Source organism: Cyphellophora attinorum (assembly GCF_001299255.1).
Source record: "Cyphellophora attinorum strain CBS 131958 chromosome Unknown Contig2, whole genome shotgun sequence".
NCBI classification, from domain to species: Eukaryota; Fungi; Ascomycota; class Eurotiomycetes; order Chaetothyriales; family Cyphellophoraceae; genus Cyphellophora; species Cyphellophora attinorum.
Genome location: NW_017253230.1, coordinates 494734 through 510106, shown reverse-complemented (window position 1 = coordinate 510106; position 15373 = coordinate 494734). Strand labels below are relative to the sequence as shown.

Here is a 15373-nt window from a genome sequence, read left to right as displayed (position 1 = left end):
CTTCATGTACGTACCAGTACAGTGACCGTTGCGTCTTTGCTTTCGAGTAACTGTTCGTTGCAGATCTATAAGTAATCGTCTCTGCGCTCGATCTTTTCTTTTTCTTTTCCTTCATCATGAAGACGATGGGAAAAGATTGCCATGCCAAGATAGCGCCTGCCACTACTTGATGGGACGACCTACACTTCTTCGACCCTGCTATTTCGATTGTGCTCCGAAGTCGACGATGATCTGGCTGTCATCGACAACTGGGCAGTGCTGGCTTCGATCCTCTCGTCGCTATCGTCGTCGAGTGTAGCAGACTGTACATGGTGAGTGTATGTCAAATAGGCGAGGCATCAATCAGTACGCATCCGTCGTGGTCAGGTATGATCAGCATGACCCGCGTGCCTATGAAGACAAGGATTGCCAACAGGGTCAGCCAGGTCCACGACGTCTCCAGTTCATTCCGAGCTTAGATAGGAGCAAAGGGAAGCAGATGGCAGGTGCTGCGAGAACACAAAGAGGCTGCTCCAAGTTGATGAGCAGTTGGAGGACAGGGCATATACGCTAACCCCATGTAGTTAATTGCAAACAATGACCACATGCCCCCAAGGTTCAAGAGACATGCCATCCCACGCACGTCGCACTCTCTACAGATTCACATCACAGACAAGCAGTGTTGTTTGATTTCTTGGTCACTTCCTGTGTCTTTCCTGACCTCAGCGCAGCATCCATTCGCTTCTGCATCCTGTACCTACCCCGATCACCCTGATACACGCAGGACAGCGTCCCAAGTTGTAGCAGGTACGTTCTGTCATCCCTCCAATGCCTCACCTGCTCTGGTTGCCGCAACACTCTGACCAGTGAGTGAGGAATGTTAGTGTCTACAAACAATTTCTCGATATTGCCATATCGAACTTGAGCGACTTCGACGACCAAAGACTTGTACTCTTCGCCGTCGATGGCTTCGTTCCTCACCACAATGTTCGTACCCTTCAGTTCCTCGCCGATAACATCACCTAAGCCGCTGAAGCCGCACTGCACCCTCAAGCAGTCGGCGTCATGCGTCACCATCAACACATACACTCTCTTCGAGACCCCCGCTTCTCCCACACTTGCTCTAAGCAGCAACAAGTCGCCGAAGACCCCATCGCGCGCAGTTGAGATATTGCGCGACAAATGGGGCGATCTGAGCAACTTCAAGTCGAGTCCACATTCTGACCGTGAATCTTCTCCTTTTAGCAATGCCCGCACGAGGGGTCAGTTCAAGCCTTCGCAGCGAGCTGGGAAGGGCAATACCGCCTTTCAGTTGAAGCAGTTTGCAGAGGCGACGTTGGGGACTGGGAGTCTGCGCAAGGTTGTCAAGCTGCCTGAGGGCGAAGATCTGAATGAGTGGCTTGCTGTCAATGGTATGAAGCGTCATGCTCCGCCGGCTATGCGCAAGATATGCTGATCATGCGCAGTTGTCGACTTCTACAACCAGATCAACCTGCTCTATGGCTCCATCACAGAATTCTGCTCGCCGCAGTCGTGCCCCGAGATGAAGGCCACCGACGAGTAACTCCTCCTATCCCTTCCAGACATGCGACCAGCCTATACTAACGTATCTTCTCTCAAGATTCGAATACCTCTGGCAAGATGCCGCAACCGGCTACCCGAAACCCACCAAGATGCCTGCGCCTGAATACATCGAGCACCTCATGACATGGGTCCAATCCAATATCGACAACGAAGCCACCTTCCCATCGCGCATCGGTGTTCCCTTTCCCAAGCACTTTCCTCAGAGCGTCCGCAACATCTTCAAGCGCCTTTACCGAGTCTATGCGCACATCTACTGCCATCACTACCCAGTGATCGTGCACCTCGGACTGGAGCCACACCTGAACACGAGTTTCAAACACTATGTGCTGTTCATCGACGAGCATGGGCTGGAGAAAGGTGGTGGGAAGGACTACTATGGTCCGTTGGGGGACTTGGTGGATAGTATGTTGAAGAGCGAATGAGCAAATGGCAATCAGCTCATGGTTCCTGTCGGTGGGACGAGAGCTGAATAATCATTGTACCACTACGACCACGAAGACGCACGACGACGTCTAGAAGCACACACGCTGTTGGCTTCGGAAAGCAGGCCAATAACAGCAGAGAGGCTTCGGCCTTACGCTACTGCTCGCCGATGGGATGCTAATGTGGCAACACGTCACAAAAGCCGGCATACGACGATACCCGCCACTCGGTGGCACAACAGAGTGAGCTCTGAGGAGCAACATCCAGATTACGGTGCGGTCCCCCGCGCAGATTCCACCTGATGGGCGAGCCTCGCAGGACATGCTCGGAGGGCGGCGTTAGTGAATGAACTTCAAACGAAGAATTGGACCAAGCATAACGTTTATGTACTACTTCGACCGCGATTAATGAGATCAAGACGTTCACGGACAGAACAGAGCGCTTCTTTTCTTCTTCTTTTCTGGCTCGTACACTGTGATTCTACCAGGTAGTTGAAAGCTCGAGGGATATTTGCCTACTACTACAGTCTACCTTGGCCATTGACGACGCACTGAACATTCCGCTGACGATTGATTTGAAGCTCGGCCTTCCGCTGCAAAGTGATCATTGGAAGGATCATGGCTTTTCTGCATTGACGCTGCTGGTCGCTTTGCTCTCTTGTTACACAAAAATCATGTAGCTAGCTACCTCGGACACCATCCAGAAAAAGCCAACGCTTTGCGCTGTGCTGTGCTGTTGGAAAGCTTTCGCCTGAAGCCGAGCCTCCTAGCCACAAGACCAACACATCGCCGTATCTGTGGCAAGAAGTACTGTAGCACCTGTCGGAGACGCACGTTTACCCCGTCGGAAAGCATTCATCTGTAGCTACCACCACCGCCATTAGCCCTCGCGTAGCGCTCGCTTATGCTGCCGGCATAGCCTCGCCCACTGCCTCCTCTGTCTCCGCCACGGCCTCGGAAGTGACCTGAAGGTGGACCCCGATCATCGTAGCGTCTGTCATACCCGCCTCGATGGTCATCATAGCCTCCTCTCCTGTCGTAGCCACCGCCTCGATCATCATATCTCCGCTCACGATCCCGCATCATGTCACGGTCTCGATCGTGTTCCCTCGGAGGACCGCCTCTCCTCATGTCTCGGTCGTCACGTGGAGGTGAACGAGGTGGTCCGTCGCGGTGATGGTCGTCACGAGGATCGTCTCGTCGGGTCTCACGGTCTCGGCGGTCTCTAGAGGCCGCAGCGTCTTCACGATCAGAGTCGTAGCGGGATGGCTCGGTGGTGTTGCCGGCCGTGGCTTGAGTTGAGCCGGGGGCGACATCGTCCGGGGAGAGCATGTCAGCATCTTCAGAGTATAGCTCAGTGTCGTGGCGAGGTGATGGGCTTGGCTGTGTGGCCTTTGGAGGGTGTGAGGGCTCTTTTGACTGTGCTTGTGGTTTTTGGAGTTGTAGCTTCAGGTAGCGGCCATCTGCTAGTTGATTGTTGTAGGTGGAGATTATCCGGTCGGCGATGGTGCGCTCGGTGAGAACGAATTCGGCAGTGACGACGGGCTGAGTCGAGGTGATGTGACAAGAAATGAGACCTTGTTGACCATCGTCGTCAACGGCAGTGTGACTTATGGAGGCTTCGATGTCGGCGGCGGTGGTGCCTGGGGCGAAGTTGGTGGCGACCACTGTCCATGGACCTGCCTTGCCTTTTATGCTCAGCCCTCCGGACTTGGAGGTGGGCCGCTGGGAGGTGGATGTGTTGGATGCATCGAGGGCGTGGGATATGCGGTTCGCGCGGTCTCGCTGTTGAGCCTGTGACGAGCTATTGCGATTGAGGGCAGGCCGGAAAGGGTTCCCTTGACTCGAATTAGAGGTCGTCGAGGGAGTTCGCTGATCTGTGTCAGTATGCGTGTCGACGTAGACGACTATAATATTGGCTGTACCTTTGCTATTCCTATTCGACTGGCGAGGCTGGGGCTGTTGGAGGCGGACCGGTTGACCTTGCCGCCGTCGTTCTGCTTCGAGCGATTGCGGCCGAAGATGTTTGCGGCTAGCTGCTCGTTCTTTCGCCTCGCGCGATCTTTGCAGGTGCGTTAGCAGGGGTCGTAGCATGGGTGGCGGACGGATGAACTGGAAGGGCGACGGCCACGAAGCCCCGTGCACTTGGGCTGGACGGAAGAGCCTGGGCTAGTACATACCTGCTTGGATCATCTGGTTGAAATCGACTGCGCTCTTCTGGTCCGACATGGTGGGCGGTTTTCTGGCGAGAACGTGGACGATTCACCGAGATGTTGCGGCCCAAAAGTTGAAGAGCTCCTCCGCAGACGTTCTTAGAAGTCTTGGCGCGATCGGCTCGCGACGCGACGATGACAACAAGCTCTTCTCCGAGTTGGCTGTTACTTTCTTTCACATCACATGTATCGTGCGGCTGCTTGCATATGCATGCTCGCGATACACGAAGGTCGGTCACGCAGAATCTTGATGGGCAAAAGGGCGAAAAGAGCATACCATTGACCTGAGGCACCTCAATAAAACACGCAGATGAGCAGCGAGGACTTCGAGATCAGTTTGTGTGGCTTCGATGTTTCCACTTCTCAACCACATTTGAGGCCGAGCAAAGGTGGAGAGGGCGAATCTGATTTGAACCGAGTCAGGACGGATTGCCTGGTGTGCAAGCCCAAGACTTTCGGCAAGCCGCCTTTGTAAGGTAGGTATCATACAATTGACTTCAATTTGGCATGATTGCAGCGGTTTTGAAGTGTCGATGGCAAGGGCGAAGCTGGTACGCTCGGAGATGCAGCTGCGCTTAGGTTGTCGGTCCTTCCTGCATACCTGGACTGTCCCAAGGAAGTCGCCGTGCACCTGACGGTCAAGGAGCGGGCAGTGGCGATATACCTTCCTGGCAGGAGCTCCTCTGCTACTCATGTAAGTCTGGTCATCGCGCGACGCATTCAATTCATCTCGAGGCATCTGTCACGCGTTTTGCTCTACCCATTCTGTGCTCGTGCATCCGTTTCTGGGTCAGCCGATAGCCTGGTTGCATCAGCGCCCTCATCTGCTCCAACCCAGTTCTTTGTGCCAGCATCAGTATGTTTTCATGGAACACCATCCGACGCAAGTCCTCCTCATCATTGCTTCCAGACGCTGGTAGTCCTACACGACGCTCGCCATCTCGACTACGCTCCAAGCGGTCCAGATCTTTGTCCTCCAAGGGAAGCCTTTCCAGTCTCTTTTCGAAGAAAGACAATATGTCAAAGTAAGCAGAACTGCGTTCAAAACGCTCAGTGTCCTGACCTTCTCTAGGCCTAGTGATCCCGCTGAGCTGGCTATTGGAGTCGAAGACCGCGGATCTCGCGCAGATGATCCCTTCAGTCTTGACTCCAGTACCACCGCAACTCATATGCCAGGATCGATGAGACGACGGCGCCAGTTGCGACCGAAGGAGCTGCTCCGCCCCCTCGAAATTGGCTGGAGAGCCTGGCACGGACGTTCAAGGCTGCAACAGAGCTGTTGCACCACAAGCCCCCAACTGAGGCTACGGTCACAAGAAAAGACAGAGCACAATCCCAAACCCTTCGCGGCCGATCGGCCTCGCCCAAGAAGTCGGTCCGCTTCCGGTCTCAGACCTACACCTACACTGGAGAACCCATTGCTAACAGCTCACCCATCGGCGTGCCCACCAAGCAAACTCCTCGGTTACCATCCATTCCAGCCTACGACCCTCTGAAAGGCTTTGGTAGCGATCCGCTACAGGATCCCATCCTGACCGGTCGTCCAGAAGACACACCATACGTGAAGGCCCTGGCTGCTGAGGAGAACGGATTCTTCCCGTTTCCTACGGTCATCGATGGAACTCTCCAGCAGCTCAAGGCAGAGCAGAATCGTTCAGGTTCTCCACATGAGGCCGAGCACAAGCTCCAGCAGCTTGTCAAGGAGCCAGACAATCCCTTTGATGACTCTGCCGCTGCAGCTGTTGTCCTGGAGGACGTGCTCCACAAGGATAACAAGATCACGGGAAGTAATGATCAGAACGCCTCAACAGGTCAACCCGTGGCTCAGACTGACCAAGAAGCTACAACTTGTGTCACTCCTTCCGATCGAGCCGAGAAGGAGTCGCCGGAGTCGAAAAGTACAGAGCTCGCAAATTCAGCTGTCGGCGAAGCAAGCGATCTGTCAAACGATGCCTGTCTGCTAGAGGATATGCCAGCCCAGCAAACCTCGGACGAAAGCAGTTACAAGCGCACGAGTAATGAGACCGGTGAGGACCCATTCCTGCAGTCGTCAGCCACGTCCATCGAAGAAGACTGCGGAATAGTTGTCGGCATTGCGTCTCCGCCCCTTTCTCAGTCACCTGAGATTGACATTGAACAAACTGCCGGCGTTGGCCTGTCACGTGCATCACCATGGGACCTGCAGAGTCGCTCTGATTGCAAGGACCTAGGCACCGATAGCGAGTCTGAAGGCTCAGACAAGTCGGTGAGAAGACACGATCCATACGGACGCCGCCGAGATACAACGCATGAGGACATTCGACGTAGATTTCGAGTGAGGAGGGAAGATCATGCGGGCCTCCCAAGTGCAGGGACCACGAAGTCTGGAGGCGCCTACCAAGATCCTGTGAAGCAGTCAACTGGTTCGTCTGCTGAGATGCCAGCTTGCCCTGCACCTGCCAACTTCAATTCTGATGATGCATCCACGCCTCTGTCTGTGCGACGTCGGGAATCCTCTATTCGCAGTCGGAGCCCTGCTCGTACGTTCCGCTTCTCCAGCAATAGCCCACGCGATGCATCGATTGCGGAGGTTACACCTACAGTCTTCGGCTGGGAAAGTCACAAGCTTGCAGAGACTACACCTCCAGCACTGCGAAACGACCAAACGCCATCGCCTGTCACGGTACCTCTTCCGCTGTCGGTTGCTCCAAAGCGAAGAAGCAAGGAGACCTTGTCATGGACACCACTCGACGAACCTAGGTTTGCGCAATGCTTCGTAGAGGCTTTGCAAGATGATAGACATCTGGTGCTTCTCGAGAGAGGAGGGTATGCAAGATTCTGGGTCGTTGAAGGTCTGCCTCAGAGTACAGAACCACCGTCAGACGCTATCAAAGTGGCTTCCATTGAAGATCTTGACAGTTTGGCTGAGAAGTGTTTCTCTGCACTGTCTGCCGGAGTTCAAGGAAACCAATACCGCTCCTTGCGGCGGTCTCCTCGTGGCAAGGTGTTTTCAACAACTCCAGGTACACAAGCGACTGCTTTTCATCGACCCGAATTCGAGGCATCGGATCCCAGCACAATGACCGATGGCATTCAATCTGCTTCTGAAATCAGCCTCTAATCCCACGCAAGCAGTATCGTGCCTCGTTTCTCGGTATGAAGGACCATGCTGTACACTACTCGCGAACGACCTACATCGACATAGATACATCGAGACTCGGATCCGACTAACATGGTCAGCAATGTGAAGTTGCGCTCATACCAGTCGCGCATCATCATTAGCCAAGGGGGACCTTGACGCGATTTGGGAGCTGAATCGTTAGCAAACATATATCTTTGGGCTGCTGGACATTCGAGTCCCGGCTACCTGAGCCGCTCACTTCAGAGATGGGATAGGACATAGCAGTTCATGAGATATGAGTAATCGAGGTACGTGGACTTAGGCGAAGCATCAAGCCGCGGTCACTACGATGCAGTATCCTTAGGTACCGTCACAACAGGAGACATTGCATGCATCCTTTGTTTGCTGGCCCCAATGTCGTCTTCCTTTGCCTGTTTCAGTGGCGTGTACTCGAATCAGCTCTTCCTTCCCCAGCCCATCCGTGCCTTCAAGTCCGACTGCGAGCTTACTTTTGCATGGCGTGTGCTTTCCCGATGACTTCGTCGGTTCAAGAATGCTTGCTAAGGATGGATTGACATACAACAGAAGGCCGCCAAAAGTCGTCGAGCAACTCGTTGCCGCACCCTCGGGACATCGGTTGACCGGCGAGGTGGTTATCAGACCGGTTGACAGCACAGTTCACACGCCGGTTGACCGAAAATTTTGCACTAGACCGGGTGACTGCTTATGGGTCGGACTTATCCGACGCCGGTTGACACGGTAGCCTAGCTGAGACCGGTTGACTGGCCCTTGTCACGTCAAACCTTAACATGGCCAGTGAATCTTTCAGTCATTGACTGACATTACTGAGATAAGTGCCCGCAGCTGGAATTCTTCGCTGCCGTCATAGGGAAAGTATCAAGCATGTAGAAGCTTCTGCTGGCTCGCTGATATTGCGCCTAAGCCCATAAATGCTCTCAGTCAATCATGTTGTTGCCAAACAGCCTCTCCTGATCGTACGTCACCGTGTTATTCGTCGCCGACACGTTCCTGAAATACAACTCGACGTTCGGGTCCAGATTTGCAGACATATCGATCGTCCCTGCAGGATGATTGAGGTCAAGGCCGCCGAAGCTGAAGACCTGGCTCGACGTGCCATACCCGCTGCTGTTCAGGCCGTCTCCGGTCTGGAAGAATGCAGCGGAGCCGTGGATGGTGGTGGACAGCAGGCGTCCGCCAGAGGTGAAGGACTTGTTGAGACCTGATGGGAAGATGGAAGAGCCAACAACGGCCAATCTGAGGCCTTGAATGTATGTCCCGTAGATGCTCAGGTTGCCTTGGTGTGTCTGGCTGTAAGACTGGTCGCAGCATAGTGGGTACTCATAGGCAGTAGTGTATGAATATGTACCTCCTTGGCTAATGTCTGTGCCGCTGATGGTGAGGTGTTTGGTTTGGTTGAAGCCGTAGTTGGTGAGGTGGCCCTTATTGTGGTAGGATAATGTCTGCGTCCAGGTGATTGTGTTGCTTGAGTTCCGGGAACTGACTTCGGCACTGACGGAGAATGTGCGTTGAACGTCGGTTGTGTAGTCCAAGGTTTCGTTGACGCCGCAAGCGTCGGCCTGGACAGAACGCGATATGGGTATGGCTGGCAATGGCTCGACCACAGTAGGCACCCTGCTACCTGTGGTGATAGAATTCTCATCATCGTCCAACCAGATGAATATTTTACCAGTGATAACCCAGCTTTCGGGTATATTGTTCGTCAGCGTAGCCGAAGCCATCCCATCATCGAAAAGTCCAGCGACTTTGAGCGTGAAGGGATGCTCCGTACCATCGCTTAAGAGAGGTAGCCACGGCGAGACGTCGATCTCATGTTCGCGCAAGTCGAACACATCGATGCCCACGATGGGTCGGTGCAAACCTGGGACCACACCTCCCGTGAAAATGACAGGAAACGGCCATGCTACTCCTGCGAGGTGGTCGTCGATGTAGAGCTGAACCTCCCGGAATGGACTCAGCGCCGGCAAGCTCCCCACGGTGGAATTGAAGGTGGAAGCATCGGTCTCGAGAACGTTGCTCCACCAGAACTCTTCCAGAGACTGGCCAGTTGCGGAAATGGAGAAGACTGCACGGTTGGCGTTTCTGGGAAAGGTGGCGGTAGTCGTGGCATTGTCTTGAGGGAGAGTAAAAAGAGGCACGCCATCTGCGGCGCTTCGCTTGTAGGAAATGGGAACGATCAGATCGGCTGGCAGCGAGATCTCTGTGTCGGGGGGTTGAGGTAGAAGCTAGCGGTCAGCGTGGTGTTGAAAGATCCGGTGTGATTCGCGTTGATGAGATTGCCAAGATTGAATATGAGCTTCTGTGGCTGCTTCCATAGCGACAGGTACGGAGTCATATCTTTGGTGTACTCCCAGTGGATGCCGGGGTGCGGCACTGGCTCAGCGGTTGATGTACGCCACACCTCGACATCCCCCAGGAATATAGTGGCAAGGCGATCAAACTGACGCCCTTCTGAGACAGCCGCAAACTTGATGACCACACGGTTGAAGTCACAGTCTGGGGCTGCGTAGTAGCCTGTGACGTGTTAACAGACTAGCCTCGTAGAGGCTGCCAAAAGCATTCCCGGGCCCAAGACTGACCGATGAAAGGCAGGCCGTAGCTATTGGCAAAGACGTGATCCATCAACGGGATACTGCAAGGCTCTTCGGCCTTCGACGTCGTCACGGGCTGAGCAACTTGAAAGCACTCAACCACGGTGGCAGCTGCTGACTGGGCTGAGACGATGTCTGGTCGCTTGTCAGGCAGAGATGGTGTCCTTGGGTCGGCTGCTGTAGGGCGAGCGAGATTAGGATCGTGTCCTGCATCAGCGACCGGTTGGATTGAACCGCAAATTGTGAAGAGAAGCCATACAAGACGACAGCTATATAGCGACATCCGAGGACTATTAGGCTGATTAGATGAGTAGACAGGCGAGATGGGAAGACTGCTGCGGCATCCGTGGTTCAGCTAACACCTCAGTACTTGCTGGCCAACAGGGCGCAAAGCGAAGTCGTGGGCTCCAAGGTGAAGGACCTAATGTTACACAATCACAAGTCCAAAAACTGTGGGGGAAAAGTGAGTGTCCAGCAGCTGCGCAGCATAGCAATGGAAGGGCAGGTGTCAAGGGAGGTGATAGGAGCCAGCCGTGCGACATGAAAATCGGGCAAGTGCATACTGCATTCTAAAATCGACTGAACAGGGCAGCGAGCAGTGTGGCAGTCATAGAAGGCGCGATGCATACATCGTACGAAGAATGTTCCTCAGAAGAAGATTGGTGACAATGAGATCTTGCGCCGGGATGCGATAGAACGCCGTGTATCTGCTCGTGAAATCTAGAGGTTGTGTCATTGATCATGTTCGGGGTCAGAGTGGCCTGAGGTGAGGGGTGGTTCATGGCATGCCAATCAGACATATTGCGCGAGCCACCGGATGCCCTCTCCATAACCTGCGAAACAGTCAGCATGCCACTGTAATCCGTGGTAGAATGCAAAGATAACGTACCCTGCCTCATCACGACCGAACACATAAACACCTCAATCGGCCGAATGCCCTCCAACGGCACCTTGCCCTTCCCCGTTGTCTGATATAGACCCAACTGATGTCTCAACTCATCTTCACTGACCGCATCTGGGTGATCGATCTTGTTTCCGAGGATCAAGAAGGGTGTCTTTGCCAGATCTTCCATAGCTAGAAGAGCGTCGAGTTCGGCTTTTGATTCGGGCAGGCGCTCGTGGTCCTTTGCGTCGACGAGGAAAACGATGCCGGAGACTTCGGGGAAGTAATCGCGCCAGAGACGGCGGGCTAGACGGCGGGTCAGTCGCGGGGTATGTTGGACTGTCCTGGGGATGGGTGTCCCTACCTTGCTGATGACCACCGAGATCGAAGGTTGTGAAACGGTTGTTGCCGATGGCGAGCTCTTCGGATGCTGGTGGACTGTTAGACCATGCTCGTGTGCGCGGGTGGGATGGCTCTTACTTGGGTGGAGGGTTGGTTGCAGGATAGCTACTCGGTCGTTCTGTTTGCATTTGTTAGATCCCCGTGAACCATCGAACAGACGAGACCATGGAGACGAGACGGCGAGTGTGCTGAGATCAAATCTGATCTGCCCAGCCAAGTGATCACATTCCTTACCTTCAACATGTGTAATAACGTAGTCTTGCCGGCATTATCGAGACCGAGGAACAGGAGTTTGGCATGCTTGTTGAGGAGGCCTAGCGAGGCAAGAATATCGTAGACTATGGCGGATCAGCACTGCCTTGTCTTTGATCTATCGGATAACACGAAGGAACATACACCAGTTGACAATCCACATGGCTGAAGTGGCCAACTGCGGCGGGCTGGGTAAGGCAAAAGTGTTCGGAAATGGATTCACGTTTGCGACGGAGTGTCAGAGCGGAGGTCTGGAATCAGGAGGGATTGGGATCTGGTGTCCGAGTCGAGATGGTGTTTGCGACAGGTGGTCTCAATGGCCCGCGATTGCATTCGATGCAATGAAGACCGCTCCTCTCCTCAATGGAGTCCAAATTCTTGGCGGTCATGAATCACGTGACAGACTCAGGAAGCACTGGCACTCGGAGTTGCTTTGTTACAACGAGCACGCTAGAATGCAGAAGGATAGTGAAGACGAAATTGCTGATGGTAACTATGTTCATCTGAAAGCTCGCTGGAGCTTATATGCTAACTATGTGCAATGTTCCCGGGGGCGAGAGGCCTCTCTGTCGGCTTGTACAGCACGAGTGTTATTCCCTAGTGACGCCATGCTATGGTATGCTTGAAGCAGCACAATGATAAGAATGGGTCGCAAATGACCCTTTCCGCCACGGTCTGGTTCCGTAGAAAAGATGCTTGAATGTTCATAAGTTGAAGGCAAGTGCCTCATGTGACGAGTCTGTGATAGACTCTGGTAGAAGGGTCAACGTGCCCATGTGTGACATACGAGAAGTCATTTACATCGAGATGACGACTTGTGCGGTGCCCTGGCCAGGAACGCCATAGCCCAGCTTGCGCTCATGGCATTGGAGACCGAGCTCCCGCATGCGCTCGGCTCCGCGACCAGGCACAGGTTTACGTTCAGATTGCTCCTTCGCAGCCTTATGGCAATGCTGACGCCAGAACTTCTCCTTGCGTTTCTGTCGCTTGCGCTCCAAGCCCATCTTGATGTCTACTGGACCACGCACATGCATGTCGAGACGTTGACCGTCTTCGACAGCAGGCGTCACAGCCCCAGAAGCAACGTTGGACATGCTAGGACTTCCGACGTTGAAATGCTTGAAGAATGGGTTGGGTGTTCGTGGCAGTGACGCAGTCCGCTCACGGCGACCACGAGTGGCCAAGGGACGCTGAGCGAGATCCATGCGAGGAGCAAATGAAATAGTGGTCATGGGTGACGCCGGCGGTGACCGCAGTCGAGTAGGTGCGGGTGATCTCATGCGACGAGGAGGAGAATTTGCGCCATGGTGGAACAACAAGTGCTTGGGCGGCGGCGAGCGAGCGCGACGCGTAGGAGGTGGAGGTGACCGGGGGTTTGTTGTACGCCGAACCATCGCCGGACGAGGGAAAGGAAACTCGTTACGTGGCGATGGTGGTGTAGAAGACTTGATGGCAGTAGGTGTCTTGGACCGAGCAGAGACGTCGAAATCTGCGAACTGGTCCTTCAACCACATCGGCCCGCTCGCACCCGGGGACTCATCGTTGTCTTCCTCTTCATCGTCCTCGTCCTCAGGATCGGTCGTCGGGAAGCTTGGATCAATGTCTTGTGGAATGATGACTTGCTTTTGGCGTTTGCGCTGCTCTATGCAGGACTTGTAAGCAGCCTCCAATGGTCGGTCTTCGTCAAGAGTGCCACAAACGAAATCTGTACTATCGGGAAGCTCTGGTGTGCTTGGTCGCATCCGGTTGACCTTGGTGGAACGTTTCTTGCCGTAGATTGGCCGCTCGGTGGCTTTGGGCAGGGCGTCGGAGTGGCCGAGAGACTCCAATGAGCTTGCACGCGAACGACCACGGGTGCTGATGTGGCTAAGATTCTCGGTACTGGTGGCCGCCGTCGTGGTCGAAAGAGCAGGTGCCCAGAAGTGGTAATCGGAGCCAGCGTCGCTTTCGTCATCAGACTCTGCAAAGCCACCCTCATCGTCAGATTCATTGCCATCGTCTGAAGGCGCGAAGTCGTCCACCTGAGCTTGTTCTTCGTCCTCGTTCTCGGCGTCTTCTTGCTCGGCCAATGCCTCATCCTCGGCCTCTTCTTCGGCCTCTTCACCGAGCTTGCGAATGACGTTTTCCTTCTGCATGCAGTCGGTCAGCGTCAGCTTCCTGGGGTGCTGTGCGACGTTGTCGACCCATGTGTCAGTCTCGTCGTGAGAGCTGCCAAACTCCTGGAATGTCTGAGGCGACAGGGGGCTCTTGAGAGGTGACGGCTTCTCGATGTGCACCTTAGGAGGCTCCACGGCAGCGGGCACTGGTTCTGATACAGCGCGGAGTCGCTGAGCCTCTTGCGTCTGGATTGGAGCCTGCTTTGGTTCATCTTGTCGTGATGGACAAACAAATGTGAGAGCACACTTTCGCTTCGGAGGTTCGACCTTCACCGGAGGTTCCGGAGCCTTCTCCTCCTTGACTTCAGGCGTCTTCACTTCTGGGGTCTTAGAGCCGCCACATGCAAACATGATACATCTCTTCCGACCGAGTGTCTTCGTCACAGCAGCTTCCGTACCATCGGCCTCGACGACCTTTGCCGGTTCGGGAACAGGAACGGCAGGCGCTTTCGCTGCCAAGGGTTTTCCCAGAGTCATGTGGGTGAAGCCACTCGGCAGAGGCGGGCTCGGAGTGCACGAGCGGGTTGGGCTTGCATCGCTTGTGAGTTCTGCAGTCGAAGCCATGCTCGTGGCGCTATGCGAGGACGCAGTTGAGAGACCACGAGAGACAATTTTGGGGTTGGCGGACAGAATGAGATCTTCTGGCTGCGAATCTGACATGATGGCTCGTGTCAACAGAGATTCTCTGCGCGGTCCAGTCGGCATGCGGCCCGTTTTAGGATACTGGGACGTTTTTGAAATTTGATTCAGGGCTGACAGGTGATCGTCTGGTGGCTCATCGGCCTCCGCAGCCACATCGTCTTCGGCCATGGCCACCGTAGGTGCATTCGAGAAATTCAACATCTTGAGAATTGACTGCATGGCTCCGGTGTGTGGTGTATCCCGGCCAACTATTTGTGGATGGACCGTGCACTGCTGATCTATGAAAAGATCAACGGCAGGAATGGAGGTGGTATTTTTGGTACAAAGACCAGAAGTCCTATAATCTCGATATCGACATGTTGGGTGATTTATCTGGTGTAGAACAATCGATTGTGTGAAAGTCGTTTGTGGTTTGTGTGCGGGTGGTGATGCGCGCTTGGACTCGGTGGCAATCAGCTGAACACCAATTCCGTGCGGGACGTGATTCGTGTGGTGAGTGTGAAGTATTGAGAAGTTGAAAGAGAATCACGTCTACAGCCAAATGCAATGATAAATTAAACAAGACTGCTCTGGTAATCGAGCAGTCGAGTATCGAGTAGAAAGGTGCGGAAAGTGGTAGGAGGAGGATGTGTGGTGGTAGAAGAGGGCTGTGGGCTGTTTTGGTGGGCGCAAGATTTGAAAGCACGCACTTGCGCACTCTTCCCACGGCTGGCAACTTCTCTACCAAAGGGCACCTCCAATCTTCACTTGCCGCTAGGTTCAACCCAGCCTAGAGAGTTTTTTGCCGCTGGGAGGGCCCCCTCGTCGAAGGTCCACGACTCGCACGCAGGATTACAATACCGACCCACCAGAACGGCGGTCATCGGGTCAGCTCTCAAACATCGAGCAAAAACAGAACAGGTTTTTCTGCTGGCGAAAATTGGAGCTGCTGGGCCCAAGACCAGCCAGTTACGCCTTGCGAAAACCGCACAGGCACGACCACACCTTCCTCCTACATCTGCCGGCCACCGCGTCTACCAATTAACAGATACGCATATCGTTTTATTCACCAAGTCATTGTTCATCCACCGTTACCGGGCAGTTTACAGGCGGCGCATTTCCAGAGGCACA

General features: G+C 54.2%; 4 protein-coding genes across 4 annotated transcripts; 1 reads left to right on the top strand and 3 right to left on the bottom strand.

Moving 5' to 3' along the window:
* Positions 1-964: 964 nt before the first annotated feature.
* Positions 965-1985, top strand: AB675_2491 (putative maintenance of ploidy protein mob1; the record flags this gene model as incomplete). The annotated part of the gene is made up of 3 exons (XM_018142466.1): positions 965-1391; positions 1446-1539; positions 1601-1985. 3 exons carry the CDS (start codon positions 965-967, stop codon positions 1983-1985), a joined length of 906 nt encoding a protein of 301 aa, XP_018004965.1.
* Positions 1986-2840: 855 nt separating this feature from the next.
* Positions 2841-4214, bottom strand: AB675_2490 (uncharacterized protein; the record flags this gene model as incomplete). Its single annotated transcript, XM_018142465.1, has 3 exons — positions 2841-3857; positions 3911-4047; positions 4166-4214. 3 exons carry the CDS (start codon positions 4212-4214, stop codon positions 2841-2843), a joined length of 1203 nt encoding a protein of 400 aa, XP_018005156.1.
* Positions 4215-8254: 4040 nt separating this feature from the next.
* AB675_2488 (Small COPII coat GTPase sar1) lies at positions 8255-11628 on the bottom strand (the record flags this gene model as incomplete). The annotated part of the gene is made up of 8 exons (XM_018142463.1): positions 8255-9537; positions 9783-9851; positions 9917-10105; positions 10818-11117; positions 11176-11241; positions 11292-11331; positions 11448-11551; positions 11610-11628. The coding sequence occupies 8 exons, from the start codon at positions 11626-11628 to the stop codon at positions 8255-8257; spliced, it is 2070 nt and encodes a 689-aa protein (XP_018005112.1).
* Positions 11629-12262: 634 nt separating this feature from the next.
* Positions 12263-14464, bottom strand: AB675_2487 (uncharacterized protein; the record flags this gene model as incomplete). Its single annotated transcript, XM_018142462.1, has 1 exon — positions 12263-14464. The coding sequence occupies one exon, from the start codon at positions 14462-14464 to the stop codon at positions 12263-12265; it is 2202 nt and encodes a 733-aa protein (XP_018005281.1).
* Positions 14465-15373: the final 909 nt, after the last annotated feature.